A 15,407-nucleotide genomic window follows, 5' to 3' on the forward strand; every position below is an offset into this window, starting at 1 on the left:
AACAACAGTGTTTTATCAAAATGTTTTATAAATGGCATAAAGCAGGGGTGTCAACCTCAATTTCATTGCTATCAGCTTTATGTTTGCCCTCAAAGGGCCGGTTGTATCTGTAAGACTAGATATCCAGAGTACCTCACCTCCCCTTTACATCAGATTTCAAGAGTCCCCAACCATCGGAAGCCAAGACTCCCCCATCCTCCCTTACACCACAGTGCACACCCCTTACCTTGTGCTGCTGCTGGGAAGAAGCTGAGGGCGAAGCTGGGAAGCAGAAAGTGCAGAATCTAGAGGAGGAACTAGGTGAGGGCTGGAATCAGATGAATGCTGAGACCAGGGGAGGTGGAGATGAGAGGGTGCTGCAGCTGGCCATAGGCGCAGGATCTATAGGAGAAGTTCTGTCCTCCTCTCTGCTGCTGACTGTTGAGACAAGGTAGAGGCAGAGATGAGCCTCTCCACAGCTGCAACGTGACGTATTCTCTGAAAAGCTCACCCACTGACCTACTACTATATACTTACACTCACCGTGCTCTCCCATTGAACTGATCATCCATTATAGCAGTCACAAATACGTAGTGGATCCAGGTATGGAAAAGCATGTGACCTTTTTACCTTTCTCCCAGAATGGACAGGCAATTGCAGGCCATGAACATTGTCTTGATTTATTGTCATGTGAGAGATTCATGTCATTAACACTCTGCAATCTCAGACACTGGTCAACACATTGCTTACACAGAAATTAGACCCATGTGACAAATTAACAGAGCAGCCAGGGAGAGCAGTAAAGATAAGTATACAGTATATGAGCGGAGGTGAGTTTTCAAAAAAAGGTTTTACTTTGCCCATTAAGGGACATACCCTTTCAGAAATGACAATTTAAAGAAAACACCCGGTTACCGTATATACTCGAGTATAAGCCGAGATTTTCAGCCTCTTTTTTGAGGCTGAAAGTGCCCCCTCGGCTTATACTCGAGTCACCGCTGTCTGACTGCTCGATCAGCGTATCAAGCAGACAGACGGCGGACATTTAAATTCAAAAGCCGCGCCTCCTTCTCCGCCTCCGCCTGTGATAGGCGGAACACTGAATTTCCCAGCAGTCAGTGTTCCGCCTATCACGGACATCCGTTCATTCTCATACTACGGACGAGTATGAGAGGATGTCCGTGATAGGCGGAACACAGGCTGCTGGGAAATTGAGTGTTCCGCCTATCACAGGCGGAGGACGGAGGCGCAGCTTTTGAATCGTAGAATGGCCGCCGAGAAGAGCGGCGATCCATCGGCACGACACGGGACGGAGGAGGCACGGGGCGGAGGAGGCACGGGACAGAGGAGGCACGGGACACCGGAAGGCACGGGACAGAGGAGGCACGGGACAGAGGAGGCTCGGGACGACGGCGGCTCGGGACGGAGGCTTGGGACACAGGTAGGCTGGACACACACACAAGGCTGCACGGACACACACACACACACACACACACACACACACACACACACACACAGGGATGGATGGATGGATGGATACACACACACACACACACAGGGATGGATGGATGGATGAATACACACACACACACACACACACACACACACACACACACACACACACACAGGGATGGATGGATACACACACAGGGATGGATGGACGGACACACAGGGATGGATGGATGGATGGATGGATGGACACACACACAGGGATGGATGGACGGACACACACACAGGGATGGATGGACACACAGGGATGGACAGCCATGTCTCACCCTCGGCTTATACACGAGTCAATAAGTTTTCCAGTTTTTTGGGGGTAAATTGGGGGCCTCGGCTTATATTCGGGTCGGCCTATACTCGAGTATATACGGTAATCTGCTGTGACTATCATCAAATGACAAGGTCCCCTCTCCACCATTACAAAGACTGTACTACAAAGCCTTATTTCTATGTAAGCGTAAAGTGGTCTCTGTTTCAGGTGGGTGCCACCACAGAACCACCTTAACCAATGGGATGACCTCATTAGTCATGTCCTCCACTTTTTTGTTTTCTGTTTAAGTGTAAATTATATTTCCTGGATATACACTGGATCTCTAGTGGACCTATTATATATGTAGCACCGGCTCCTGAAGAGCAGGGGCTATGTGTTTTTTCTATTTAAAATTCCTAAAGTTGGGTTTTAGGGTCAATTATACCAAATTATGGTTTCAGTACCAGTCTAGCTGGACTGTTCTGCTTGGCCACAGGTGTTGCTGTCACTACTAGCAAGTGTGATTCAGTGCAATTCTTTCTCGGAACCAGCCCAGTGGGAGTGTCATCTTGCTGTGTATTCTGGGAGAGAGTACTTAAGGTACTGACATCACATGCTTTTGGGTTCCGTTCCAGAAGATCTTTCTGTCTGTTTGGTCCTGGTCCTCCTGACCAACCCCATGGCCCTCATGGCCTGGGGTGTGGATCCATCCAATTCCGAGTCTCGGGGCTGGCTAGCCAGAGGCAAAGTAACTGGAAGGAGAATTCAAAGGTGGTCCGGTGCCGTCTCATCTGTGGAGAGGCCCAGCAACTGGAGAAGCAACCAGGGGAGGACTCTTCTGGAGAAGGCCATGCATATGGCTTCTCAGAAGGAGCCTGGAAGCTCAGTTGAAAGACACCAAGTGAATCCACACTCATACGCTATCACCGGACCGGCTGCAAGATACTGGTACCGTATAATAGCTCTCTAAATTTATCTACATCCTTCAGTTACATCCAAGTCTGTGGCAGAGACTTTATTCACAAGTGTTCTACATCCAAGTATGTGGCAGAGACTTTATTCATAAGTGTTCTACATCCAAGTATATGGCAGAGACTTTATTCACAAGTGTTCTACATCAAGTCTGTGGCAGAGACTTTATTCACAAGTGTTCTACATCAAGTCTGTGGCAGAGACTTTGTTCAAGTGTTCTATATGCAAGTCTGTGGCAGAGGCTTTGCTTTACTCTATCGGCTGCTAGGCCTAGTGAGAGGAGGTCTATCTGTGAGAGCTGTGAGAATCCAGTTGTGAGCATTAATTCTCTGGATTTTTATAGTGAGAGACTTCCTATCTTTTGCAGTTTCAAGAGTACCTGAACTTCCTACCCAAGCCTTTTTTTTCTTTATTGAGAGACTGTTCTGTCTACCCGTTGTCAAATAAATATCCCAAAAGTGGATCCAGTGTCAGTTTGCGAAATTCTTTGGGCCATCTACCTCGGGAAACCCCTAGACATATACGAGGTCAAGAAGGTAATGGTAAGCCCAATTAAATCAGCCGCTCCTTCGGGGGTCAGTCCTACATATATCATTCACACCCACGTGCGTGCCTAATAACAGCACAAAGAAGCAAATCCCCATCCACACAAGCAAGGTGGATGGATGAATCCTTCCTGGTGTGCGGATGTAGTCTGACAGTGGGACTCCTCTGCTGTTAGGATACACCAATCAATCCAATGGCTTCTCTAATTGACAGAAGTAATTTGTTAGATTGACTTCTGTTGAGTGGGAATGGCCACACATGGATCGAAATCCAGCTGATGCCTGCTGAATTTCGATCCATCTCTTGCCTGGTTAAATGGACTATAAAAGGAAAAAAACAAAAACAAACAAAAAACAAACATGTCATACTGTACGTACCTGCTCTGTGCAATGGTTTTGCACAGAGCATCCCTTCTCCCGTCCCCCATCAGCGCACTGGGCCCCTCCCCTTTGCCGAATGTCCTTTTAGCAAGTCACTTGCTAAGAGGGCACTCGTGCAGGCTCACTCCCAAACTGGCTCGCTTTGTCCATAAGACACAGAGAGCGCGTGGCTCAGCCCCCCCCCCCCCCCTCACTGGCTGTGATTGACAGCAGAGGGAGCCAATGGCTCCTGCATCTAAGCCAATCAGGAGGGAGAGACCATGGGGAGCCTCAGCTCTTGTGCACATCATTGGATGAAGATCAGGCTTAGCCAAGTATTGGGGGGGGGCTGAGGGGGTGCTGTACACTGAAGGCTTTTTACCTTCATGCATGGAATTCAGCCAATTACAACCACTTTAAGTTAGTAACTGGAGTCCAGAGGAGTGAACACTTCAGGTCCGCACTTTAAATGCTCCTTCTAAAGCCTGAAAATATGCTGTTAGCTGTCAGGCACTGAAGGATGGTGTTTGTTAAGGTTCTCATTTATTCAGTACATGGTATAGCTTGTACTATTTAGGTACATTCAACTGGACTTGTTCTGTAATGTTGAAGATGTTTTGTAGCTCATCAATTCACTTGTTCAGTTCCAATGCACGTCGGGACATTTGCACATCCAATGGTGATTGGATTGAGCTGTTGATATAAATGCTGGGATAAATTCCTGAACACATTGGAACTGAAGAAATGGCATGGTAAACTATGAAACATCTTCCAGAACAGGTCCAGTTGAATGTGACTACTATGAGTTGCTGGAGGCGGATATTACTGAATCTGGTCTTGTATGTACACGCTGAGGTCTACCATTTACCACCCAGAACAAGGCTGTATACCAGGGGTGTCCAAACCTTTTTCAAAGAGGGCCAGATTTAATGAAGTGAACATGCATGAGGGCCGACCATTTTGCTTGACATTCTTTGAACCATTAAAATTAAATGCATTTTAACTAATACACTGCCCAACAAGAAATTCTCTTGCCTTTGTGGCTGTGTGTGGTGGAGAGTCTAAGGATGAGTTTGGGCGTGTTATTTGGATATTCCGTATTTACCCGTGTATAAGACGCACCTTCAAGAGGGAAGTTTCAGGGAAAATTTTTTTTTTTAAATAAAGAACTGTGAAGCAAATAAGGGTCAGTGCCCATGTATGCAGCCTCACCATTGCCATGAATGCAGCCTCACCAGTGCCATGAATGCAGCCTCACCATTGCCTGAATACAGCCTCTGAATGCAGCCTCACCATTGCCATGAATGCAGCCTCACCATTGCCATGAATGCAGACTCTGAATGCAGCCTCACCATTGCCATGAATGCAGACTCACAAGTGCCATGAATGCAGACTCACAAGTGCCATGAATGCAGCCTCACAAATGCCATGAATGCAGCCTCTGAATGCAGCCTTACCATTGCCATGAATGCAGCCTCACAAGTGCCATAAATGCAGCCTCACTATTGTCATCAGTGCAGCCTGATCCATGCTCATCTGCAACCTTGGAGGGAACAAGGAGGAGGGCAGCATGAGCGCCAACAGATTACATACAGGAGAATCTCCTGTTTACTCAGTGGCCTCTTTAATACAAAGTTCTGCCTCCTATGATAGACAGAACAGTCCTCCACCAGCCCATGAGATGGGACTTGCTATTACAGAGGCCGTCGCGTAAACAGGAGATTTTCCTGTATGTAATCTGATGACACTCGTCCCACCCCTTCTGAAGAACAATAAATAAGGTATATTTCTTTTGTGGCCCCCAACGAATCCCCGAGCGCCTCGTGCCTCGTTGGGGGCCACAAAAGATATATATATATGTATCCAAATTACCAGTGGGGCCCTATGAAACCGAAAGCAATTGGCCCAAGGCCTGGACTTTGGACATGCCTGCTGTATACCATCAAAGAACATGTGTTTACTACATGGATGTTTACAATTACACCACACATAAACCACAATATCCTTGTACTTTTATGTATTTAGAGGAGCCATTTGAACCCAGCACCACTTTGATCTGTGCTTCCTCTAATATCCTTGCTAATATATTATTGGGGACTCGCTATGACTACAATAACAAGAAATGGATGGAAATCCTACAGAAGTCACGTGAATCTTTTCATATCCTTTCATCTGTTTGGGGCCAGGTGAGGAAATTTATTATCAGTGTTACTTTATTTATGTCCAGAGATAAGGTCCATGGTATAAGCTGACCATACACCAGTAGAATTTAGTTCAATCATTTTCATTATCACAATATTCGTTCCATTTTTTAATCATTGCTGGGGTCAAATTGCTGTTAATTTTTGACCGTAGTTGCAAAAAAATTCAAAGGAGTAGGATGAAAATTTTTTCCTGAAGGAATTAAATTCTAACTATCAATGTGGTTGTAATGAAACCTATTTAATATTCCTGGAATGGAAAGGTCTGGATTACATTTTAAGGGTTCTGATGATCAATTTTTATAAAATGCCTATTAAAATCTAATAGTTAAATAGGCTATCACAAACTACAGTGCATACTCCTCCTCTCACAGTCTTGTGGGTACCCTCATGACACTCAAATACAGCAGTCACTATAGCATCAGCGGTCTCTTGGTAGGTGCAGCAGTGGTCCTGAGGACTCTATGCCAGTCCAGCCTGTCCTCTGCGCATGCACAGCACCTCAAACTATGTTCCAGCAGGGCAGGCTTTGCCACAGTCCTACCAGGACTTAAGGTCTCACACAGTCTTTTCCTGATTTAGATTTAGCATGGACTACATCCCCCATAAGTCTTTGTATCCCCAGCTCTGAGTTCGGGGGGCAGGCTTTTGTTTTCCTGGAATGCAGCTTCAGGCAGTCATTGTAGATGGGGTGCAGCGGCAATAATTCCCACTGTCAGGTGCAATGGAAAATAGTTCAGCGACAGTTCACAACAAACCCAGTGGGAAGGCTGCACTCATGGTTTCCAGTAATGTGAAGAGCGCAGGCATCCGCTGGACTGACGTTGTTAATCATTAGCCGACCTGCTCACTCACATATACCGTGGCTGGTTGGCTCTCCTGCACGAATCCCTATACCCGTACGGCAGCTTGCGCAGTCGCAGGCACGCGCTGCGAGCGGCACGCTCTTGCTGCGCATTGCAGGAGCATGCCCAAGGGTTGGGCGGACTCGATGTCCGCTGGCGGCCCTTGACCGCCTTATACAAAGGCAGAATGGGGAACTGCCTTTGTAAACATGTCATAGATCTCCTGTTTCTAGTGATCAAGAACAGTGATCTCTGTCATGTTGAAGTGAGCCCATTCACCCTACAGATATAACACACTCAGGGAACACAGTTAACCCCTTGATTGCCCCATAGTGTTAACCCCTCCCCCGCCAGTGACATTTATACAGTATTCAGTGGCTATTTATAGCACCGATTGCTGTATAAATGTCAATGGTCCCAAAAAAAGTGTCAAAAGTGTCCGATCTGTATGCCGCAATGTCACAGTCCTGCTAAAAAATCGCAGATAACCCCTAGGGATGAGCTTTATGTTCAGGTCGAACATTGGTTGTTCGCCCGTTCGTCATGCATTGCTGTATGATGATTGGCCAAAGCATGTACCATGGCCTGCATGCTTTGGCCAATCCCAGCGCACTCAGCTAATTCAGTGACCTCATCCTCCCCTCCCTCTTCATCACTGGAGCAAACCTGGCAGTATGCTGCAGCTGGTGGAACATGACTAACAGATTGCTGTCCTTCTTGAGCATCCCCTCTCTCTGCGCTCACGCTACTGCCTTCCTCTAGCTGGGTATCATCATCAGAGCCTTCAAAACGGGCATCCTCCTGGAGCATGTACCCAACACTGTGCTCAAACAGTTCAGGGGACTCCTCAGGAGGACATGGTGGGCCTAGGGAAGGAGTGACTGATGACACTGAGACGAGGGAAGAGGACGCGTTGGCAGCTGCTTTGCTAGTACCCTGGATGAGAGAGGATGAGGAGGGCTTGGTCATCCACTCTACCAAGTCTTTGGCATGATGCGGCTCAACACGTCCAGCTGCCGAAAATAAGGACAAGCGTGTCCCATGGCTACGTGCTGATGACGATGCACCGCATCCACGACCAGCACTGCTGTCTCTAGACACAGAGACTGCTTGCCCTATTTTATTGGCTCATGACTGTCTGCCTCTCCTTGTTGGCCTTCCAGACAATGGCCTGCAGGAAGATGAGAAAACCAGCAATTGGGGTAGCTTTAGGTGCACACTGAGCAGATGACACAGTACACCGACTGTAATTACTGCAGCTGCCTGCCTGTGGTATAGGATCTGAAGAACACCAGCAATTGGGGTAGCTTCAGGTGTATACTGTGCAGGAAGCACACTACACTCACTGTAAATGCTGCAGATGCCAGTGTTACAGAAACAGGACTTTACGTTGACTCTGGAAAGACTTTGTGTGCCTCACCTTCTCCAAAGGAGGCATAGTAATTTCCGTAGCGGTGGTAGAAGCAGTATCCATCTGCTCCAGAGTGGTTTCCTCAGCAGTCTCAGTAACAGACATTGCGGCATCTCTCTCTGGGATGTCAGCAACGATAGGTGTCACCGCGGTGGAAGTCTTTACCGAAAAAGGCGAAGATGGCCGACTCCTCGGGTGTCACGCCCGTGGTCCAGTCCACGCGGTAGGCCTTTGGTAGTGCGACTGACTGCTCCACTTTGAAAGTGTACTCTCCACACTTCTTGCACCTGGAGAATGCCCGAGGGTTGGCGACCAGGCCGTCGCACTTCCTGAAAACTATATAGTTTAGTATGTTTCCTCACAATTCTACCATTAAAATACTATATGTGCTCACATTATAACAAGGTGACATTAGGTGTTTCCGTTAGCATATGAGTTACACACTTTAATCTATACCTGAATATGAGTAGTGAAATATCTGAACAGGTTTTGGATATTTAAAGCGATATCAAACTATATTATGCTTTTGTTTTTTTGAGCAATTTTCACGCTCACTCTAGAGTGGAAGAGGAGAAACATTCCCAGGGGGAGACACAATTGGGAAATGAAAAAATAAGAGGGTTACACTGAAGGCTTTCTTATGATGGTGGAGGGTAAGAGTATATAAGAAAAGACCACACAAGTGAATTATATAGAAACATTTGTGACGCCTAATTATAATGTGAGCACATATAGTACTATTTTATTGGCAGATTAGTGAGGAAACATATTACACTATATAGGTTTCTGTTTTTATGGAGATTGTCACCAAGAAAAAGGCAAGACCATCATGCAAAACTGGTTTTCCATCATGTGAGATATGAAGAAATTTAAGAAGAGAGATTTGTGAACTTGCATTTATGCACTGGGACTGTAAGATATCGGGGTGTGTCAGATCAAGTGGTGCATGTGATTTGAGGAATCATGTGTCAGTCCAGACTGTATTTTCAAGGGCATGGCAGCCCACTTTTATTTAAAAGAAGAAAAAAGTTCAAATCAAACAGAAATTTCGCTTGCAGAGGGGTTCCACCATAATTGCATCATGGTTATTCAGCCTCCTGGCTTACTTACTGCAGAGACAGCTGCTTCAGGCCTCACCCCTAGGGCATAGGTCTGTTCCTCAGACCTGTATGCTTGGGTCAAACTCTCTCTCTCCTGGCTTACCTGGGGTTCAAACTGTTACCTGCAGTCTCTCCCCTAAAGAACATGGGTGTCCTCCTAAGACTCATACACAGACATCCCGTCTGTAGGGTGGAGCCCTCCTGACTCCTCAGTGAGACTTCCTCTCTGCCTAGGTGGAGCTGTCTCCGAGTGGGAGTTCTGAGGTCTATCCCTGGGATGTGTATGAACCCAGCCCACAGGTGTGCAATCAGCATGCCTCTGTTTACAAAAACCAGGGTGAAAGTACTAATCCACAACGCGAAATGTGGTCACCTATCCACAGGACATAAGAACGTCAATTTATATTTTGTAGTAAATTTTATGGACTTCTTTGATCCGGTTCTGCTGAGGATGGAAGATCAGTTTCAGCTGTTGAGTTTAGAGTTTTTATGGATTGATACTAGTGTGCTAAGTACCGTATTTATCGGAGTATAACACACACCCCAAGTTTAGGAGGGAAATTTAAGGAAAAAAATGTACATTTAAATGCCTATCAATGCAGCCTTATCAGTGTCATTTGCAGCCTGTCCATCATTGCAGCCTTGTCATACAGCCTGTCCATCATTGCAGCCTTGTCATGCAGCCTGTCTATCATTGCAGCCTGTCTATCATTGCAGCCTTGTAATGCAGCCTTGTGCATCATTGTCCCCTTGTCAGTGTTCATTTCAGATTTTATTTTTAAAAATGGCGCCGCCGAGATGTCCTGTGTATCTCGGTGGCGCCCGGTAGTTCTTGGCCGCCTTCGGCCATTCTCAGCGGCTTTCGGCTGCCTTCGGCCATTCTCGGTGGCTTTTGGCCTGCTTCAGCCGTTCTCGTCAGCTTTCAGCCGCCCTCGGCCTCTCTCTGCGGTTTTCGGCCGCCGAGAAGAGCCAAAGGCGGCCAAAAGCCGCCAAGAACCGCCGAAAGCCGCCAAGAACGGCCGAAAGCCACAAGAAGGGCCGAAGGCAGCTGAAAGCCGCCCAGAGGCTAAAAAATTGCGCAAAAATCGCAGAGGATCGGCGTTTAACACGCACCCATGATTATCCCCTGATTTTAAGGGGGAAAAAGTGTGTGTTATAAGCCGATAAATACGATACATATATTTTTAGAACCAATCTGCATTACATCATAAACCAAAAATAAAAAACTTTTGGCATTAATATCATAATTTGTGGAATAAGTATGATTTTTGTTCTGCTACCTGACTCATGTTATATCTCTCTTGACAGCTTTATGAATTTTTCCCAACAATTATGAAATATTTACCAGGACCGCACAGAAACATTTTTACTTTTCTTGAGCCTCTTGAGAACGAATTGATGAAGAGCATTGAACTTCACCAGCAGACTCTGGATCCGGCCTGTCCTCGAGATTATATTGACTGTTTTCTCATCAGGATAAAGCAGGTCAGTCAACACCTGTATGGATACTGTAGATTCACCAGCCCAGATTTTGCTGTGACTAGTTCAGTAAAGAGGGGCAGCTTATCAGAAATGAAGATGGCATTCCAAACAAAGACAGCATTTACTGTATATGCTGTTTCACTCACTCTGAGTGTTGCTTTATATTTAGTGATATTGGTATCTAAAGCATAACTCCACTTTTGTTGAGGGGGAAATAAAATCTCCTCTGGGTGATCTATGTACATTGCAAGGATTATAACAACCTTTGTTGCAGATTCCTACCTTTTTGTTATTCTGAAGAAATCCCTCTGTGTTTCTCTGTGCCTCTGTTCTGAGTGGGTCTAATGGGAGAGGTTTCATAATTAACTGTCAGGTGTGCAGCTGGAAAGCACTAATGAGGAAATCTGCTGGGTCTCCATCCCTTTAGACGTGTTCCTATTGAAAGTATCTCTCCAAAAATTAAATTTTTGTTGCAGGGGATGCCTGAAATCGGACATGTATCTTACACAGACTTCTTGGAAAATTGGTGAGCCAATCACACAAGCAGGTTCGGTTCTATCAGGGGTTTGGGGTGATTGTGGCCAGATAAACGCACTGGTGGGAATATTTGGGTGCTGTCTTTTGTCCTATTTCTGTCTGCGCTTTAATTTGGGGTGGGCTTTGGGGGCGTGTCCTGGGGACTGTCCTGGGGATTTAAATGTTGGTGCAGATGGGGAGGATATTGCAGATTGTGCTCAATTTGTTTTCTACCAAGACCTTCACCCTTATCTGAAGCCAGCTTCTCGTAGAAGAATTATCGGGGAAGCTCTTTGAGCTGCAGGAAGTTCACAGCCTTGCTGTTGTTCATGGCATCAAAAGCCTGTGGTCATTTGCTTGCCTATCCCATATTGAGATGTCAGCCAACATGGCAGGCAGGGGAGTCAATCCGGTTCTATTATAGCGCATTCTTTCAGCACTACTGATGGGTTTAGTAGTCCTCGCTACACCTGTCTTTGGCAGGAAGCCAGTAGCTTACTCATTTTCTTATGATCTAATATGCTGAAGCTTCCCACCCTGATAGGTAGTTATTGATCTATCATACGTTTGCTGCCATGGAGGCACCAGGAAAACAGAAAATTGTATTCTACTTACTGTAATTTTCTTTTCCTGGTGCCTATCCATGGCAGCATACTGAACCCAACCAGTTCATTCCTAGCGATATACAGGGAATGGGCTGTTGCGTGGGTGTTAACATTTTATAGCTATGCACTGATCCTGTGGGTGGAAGTAGGTGGTGCTACTATCATACATATGCTGCCATGAATAGGCACCAGGAAAAGAGAATTACAGTAAGTATGATACAATTTTCTTTTTTTTTTTTCATTTTGGATAGCGTAAGGGAGGGGTATAACCTCTGTAAGGTCTATTTTTGCCCTCCTTGTTCCATTGATTTACCTTCACCTCCTGTCCCATAGCCAAAACAGGAAGTGAGATTAAATCCCTTCAAATTAGGGAATCCATTGCCCCCCTCACAGTAAACAGGACAAATAATTTAAAAAAAGCTGTCATGTTTTTGCCCTGCATCCCATTTGGAAGATTTCTTTTCATTTCCTGTCACAGAGACACAACAGGAAGTCAAAGGAAATCTCTGCAAGATAAGCAGAAATCCTCTCAGGAACCATTGTCAGTAGACATTGTCAGTAGAACAGATGTCCCCATTGGAGGTTTTCTTCTTTATTCGTTCCTGACAGGTGTAAGCTATTACTCGTGACTTTCTGTTTCACTGACAGGGGTATCCAGGAATAAATAAGGAGATTCTCCCCAGTGACACAGACAGAAATACAATACACTTCCCCGCTCTAGCCAAAAAAAAATCAAATAATAATGATTTTGGCTTTAGATATATTTTAGTGGACATGAAGATTCCTATGGCTGCAATGTATAGTTTTTCCAGAGACTTATACGGGTATGGCATTTGCTAAAAGCAGATGCAGTAGGGCATAGAAGTGAGTCGCTTGTATTAGTATACATATGACTTACCTCCCCATTGCCACTGAGATCTGCTGCATGACATTTTATGTGAAACCTAACAACTCAAAGAATAAAAATTTGAAACCTACCTAAGAGTATTCTGAATGGTGTCAGCTGTCGTATTTTTGCAGAACTCAATCTTCAGCTTTTGTCACCAGTTTCAGATCAGATTACTCCTCTGCGTGAAAATCCAAATTTAATTATATGGATTAACTATCCGTTTGTGTTCTGCTTTGGTATTTCGTTTTTCTGTGTTTGTAGCATTGCATGTCTTGGGGGTTGAGCTCTGCTAAATCAGACAGGAGATGCAAAAGGAGAGGGACCACATCTCAGTAGTACCTCCACTCCCCAGCTTCTTAGTACCCTCGTTCAACAGATCCCCTGCGTAGTAGTTCTCCCAGCTCTGTTGATGCCCCAGTCAGTAGTATCCCTGGCTTTGCTGATCACCCCCATCCAGCTCAGTAGTAACTGCCAGCACTTCTGATCTTCTGGCTTACTGATCCTCCTCTCTCTCACATCCTGCTATATTACTCCTGCTATATTACCTGCTATATTATTCCTGCACCGGTCCCCCAGCTCTGTTGAGCCTCTGCTACTCACCTTCTGCTATAGTCTTCTCATGTTGCACGCCATGGGGGTTATTTACGAAAGGCAAATCCACTTTGCACTGCAAGTGCACATGGAAGTGCAGTCACTCTAAATCTAAGGGGTAGATCTGAAATGAGGGGAAGCTCTGCTGATTTTATCATCCAATCATGTGCAGGCTAAAATGCTGTTTTTTATTTTCCTTGCATGCCCCCCTCGGATCTACAGCGACTGTACTTCCAAGTGCAAAGTGGATTTTCCTTTAGTAAATAACCCCCTGTGTGTGCCGTCTGCTATTTGCTCCGCTCTGGTCTGGACCTGGCTCACCTTCCTGCTGCTCTTCGCTGCACACCAGATATGACATCTGCACTAGACTATTCCAAAATATACGCACATGAATAAGAAGTGATTGCTGATGACGTCTTTCAGGTTCCCTTATTGGTTTCCCACTGCATCCTGGAATATCTCATACCTGCAATACCTTCAAAACAAAGCAAAGCTAAAGCTGCAGGTACTGTAAGCAAGCGTTGTCCTAGACGTTTATGGAGGCTTTGGAGACATTTTGAAGCAGCAAGAAAGCAATATTGGTTATCATTTTTGAAGTGAAGCAAAGCAAATGCAATGTGTAAACAACTGTAAGCTTACCATTTTATTTAGTGTCGGGGGCTTTGATTGGCACTCGGAGCACGAAACAGGGTGTTCAATGCCACAAGTGTAAAGAAGCCCTTAAAGAGGAGGTCCGGCCACCCCTTTAAAAAGTAAAATTCAGTAGCTACACATACTGTAGCTGCTGACTTTTAACATTAGGACACTTACCTGCCCTGGAGTCCAGCGATGAGGGCACCGCAGGCGATCTTTGCTTGCCACGCCATTGCTACTAAGGGAACCCGGCAGGGTAGCCTTTTCGGCTTCTTGGCCAGGCCCCTACTGCGCATGCACGAAGCTCACTGCAAATTTTCACTGGCTGGCAGAAGAGGAGGGAGGCAGAGGGGGATTGATCTGCTGACGTTCTTCCGGAAGTGGGACAGGATACCTATCAAAAACAGGTATCCGCTCCCCAACCCCCCCCCCCCCCCCAAAGGTGCCAAACGTGGCACTGGAGGGGGGGAGGAATCAAATTAAATCCGCTTTTGGGTGGAACTCCACTTTAAGCATATGTAACCCCAATCACTAAAATCTCATATAAACTGCATTTTTAAAGTAATTTTTGGCCTAAATCTGCAACATTCATTAAGATAATATCAGGTGATTTTGCCTTGATCAAGCACTTCCTGTTCTTCTCCCATATTGTCACACGGGTTTCCGAGGAAGACTATATGGGGCTAAGCCAATGCAAATTTTGCAGGCATGGTCCACTGTTTTCACTATCGGATAACCCACCCTGAGAAATGAGATGCAGCAGTTGCTGGAGTGCATGCATGCAGACATAAAGGTGCTGAAAAGTAGGCTGCAGAAAATCTATAAAGAATAAAAAATGATACAAAAATGTTTCAATAAAATACAAACTAATTGACAGTTTAGTTTCCATCTACTTTAACTCCCTGAACACATAACTCAGAGAACACACTAGCCGGCTCCATAAGTACATAATCCATACCTCCCAACTTCTTGAGATGGGAATGAGGGGCACCTATTAGCAAAAGTATGTAGGCATAGAACACACCCCCTGACACGCTCTCTTATAGTAAAATTGTATTAAAAGATTAAAGATTAAATGATTAGTTCAACCAACAAGCGATTTTTTTTTTTAACCGCTACTATTCTATTATACTGGCATTTGAAGCGTAAACTTGCAGCAATTTAGAAATTGGATGAAAGGTTTAGCACTGGGAAAAACTTTTTGAAAGATAAAAATTGCATTTTATATACAACTATATAGATCAGACCAAAATGAGGGACAAATCAGGGATAGCCCCTCAAAGTCATTGGTAGTTCTGAGCTATGCAGTTGTTCCCATGGCCCCTATTAATTACCTGCATTATTTTTTCTGTACAGCCAGCCCATCCTTATATTAGTACTACCGTATGGGTTTCTACAAGAGCCAGATGTTCTTCACTAGGCTTGTGCAATTTGTTTCGCAACAAATTAAAAATTTGGCCGAATTTTGCATCTTTCGGACAATCGGATGCATCCGAATAAATAAAAAATAACGAATTTCAATGAA

At 45.3% G+C, this 15,407-nt stretch overlaps 1 protein-coding gene across 2 annotated transcripts in view; it reads left to right on the forward strand.

Annotated features, from left to right (window-relative positions):
* Positions 1-15,407, forward strand: part of LOC143982859 (cytochrome P450 2C23-like) — a 49,688-nt gene that overhangs the window by 12,501 nt on the left and 21,780 nt on the right. Inside the window, exons 4-7 of one of the 2 annotated variants that reach the window (XM_077481915.1) lie at positions 5,635-5,795; positions 10,475-10,651; positions 11,125-11,174; positions 13,673-13,754. In XM_077481915.1, the coding sequence (XP_077338041.1) occupies positions 5,635-5,795; positions 10,475-10,651; positions 11,125-11,174; positions 13,673-13,754 (470 nt within the window). The remainder of the gene's footprint in view (positions 1-5,634; positions 5,796-10,474; positions 10,652-11,124; positions 11,175-13,672; positions 13,755-15,407) is intronic. The other variant, XM_077481924.1, reaches the window with a different exon arrangement.

This window comes from Lithobates pipiens, unplaced genomic scaffold (assembly GCF_037356315.1).
Source record: "Lithobates pipiens isolate NorthernLeopardFrog02 unplaced genomic scaffold, aLitPip1_a1.2 Scaffold_1, whole genome shotgun sequence".
Classification (NCBI taxonomy): domain Eukaryota; kingdom Metazoa; phylum Chordata; class Amphibia; order Anura; family Ranidae; genus Lithobates; species Lithobates pipiens.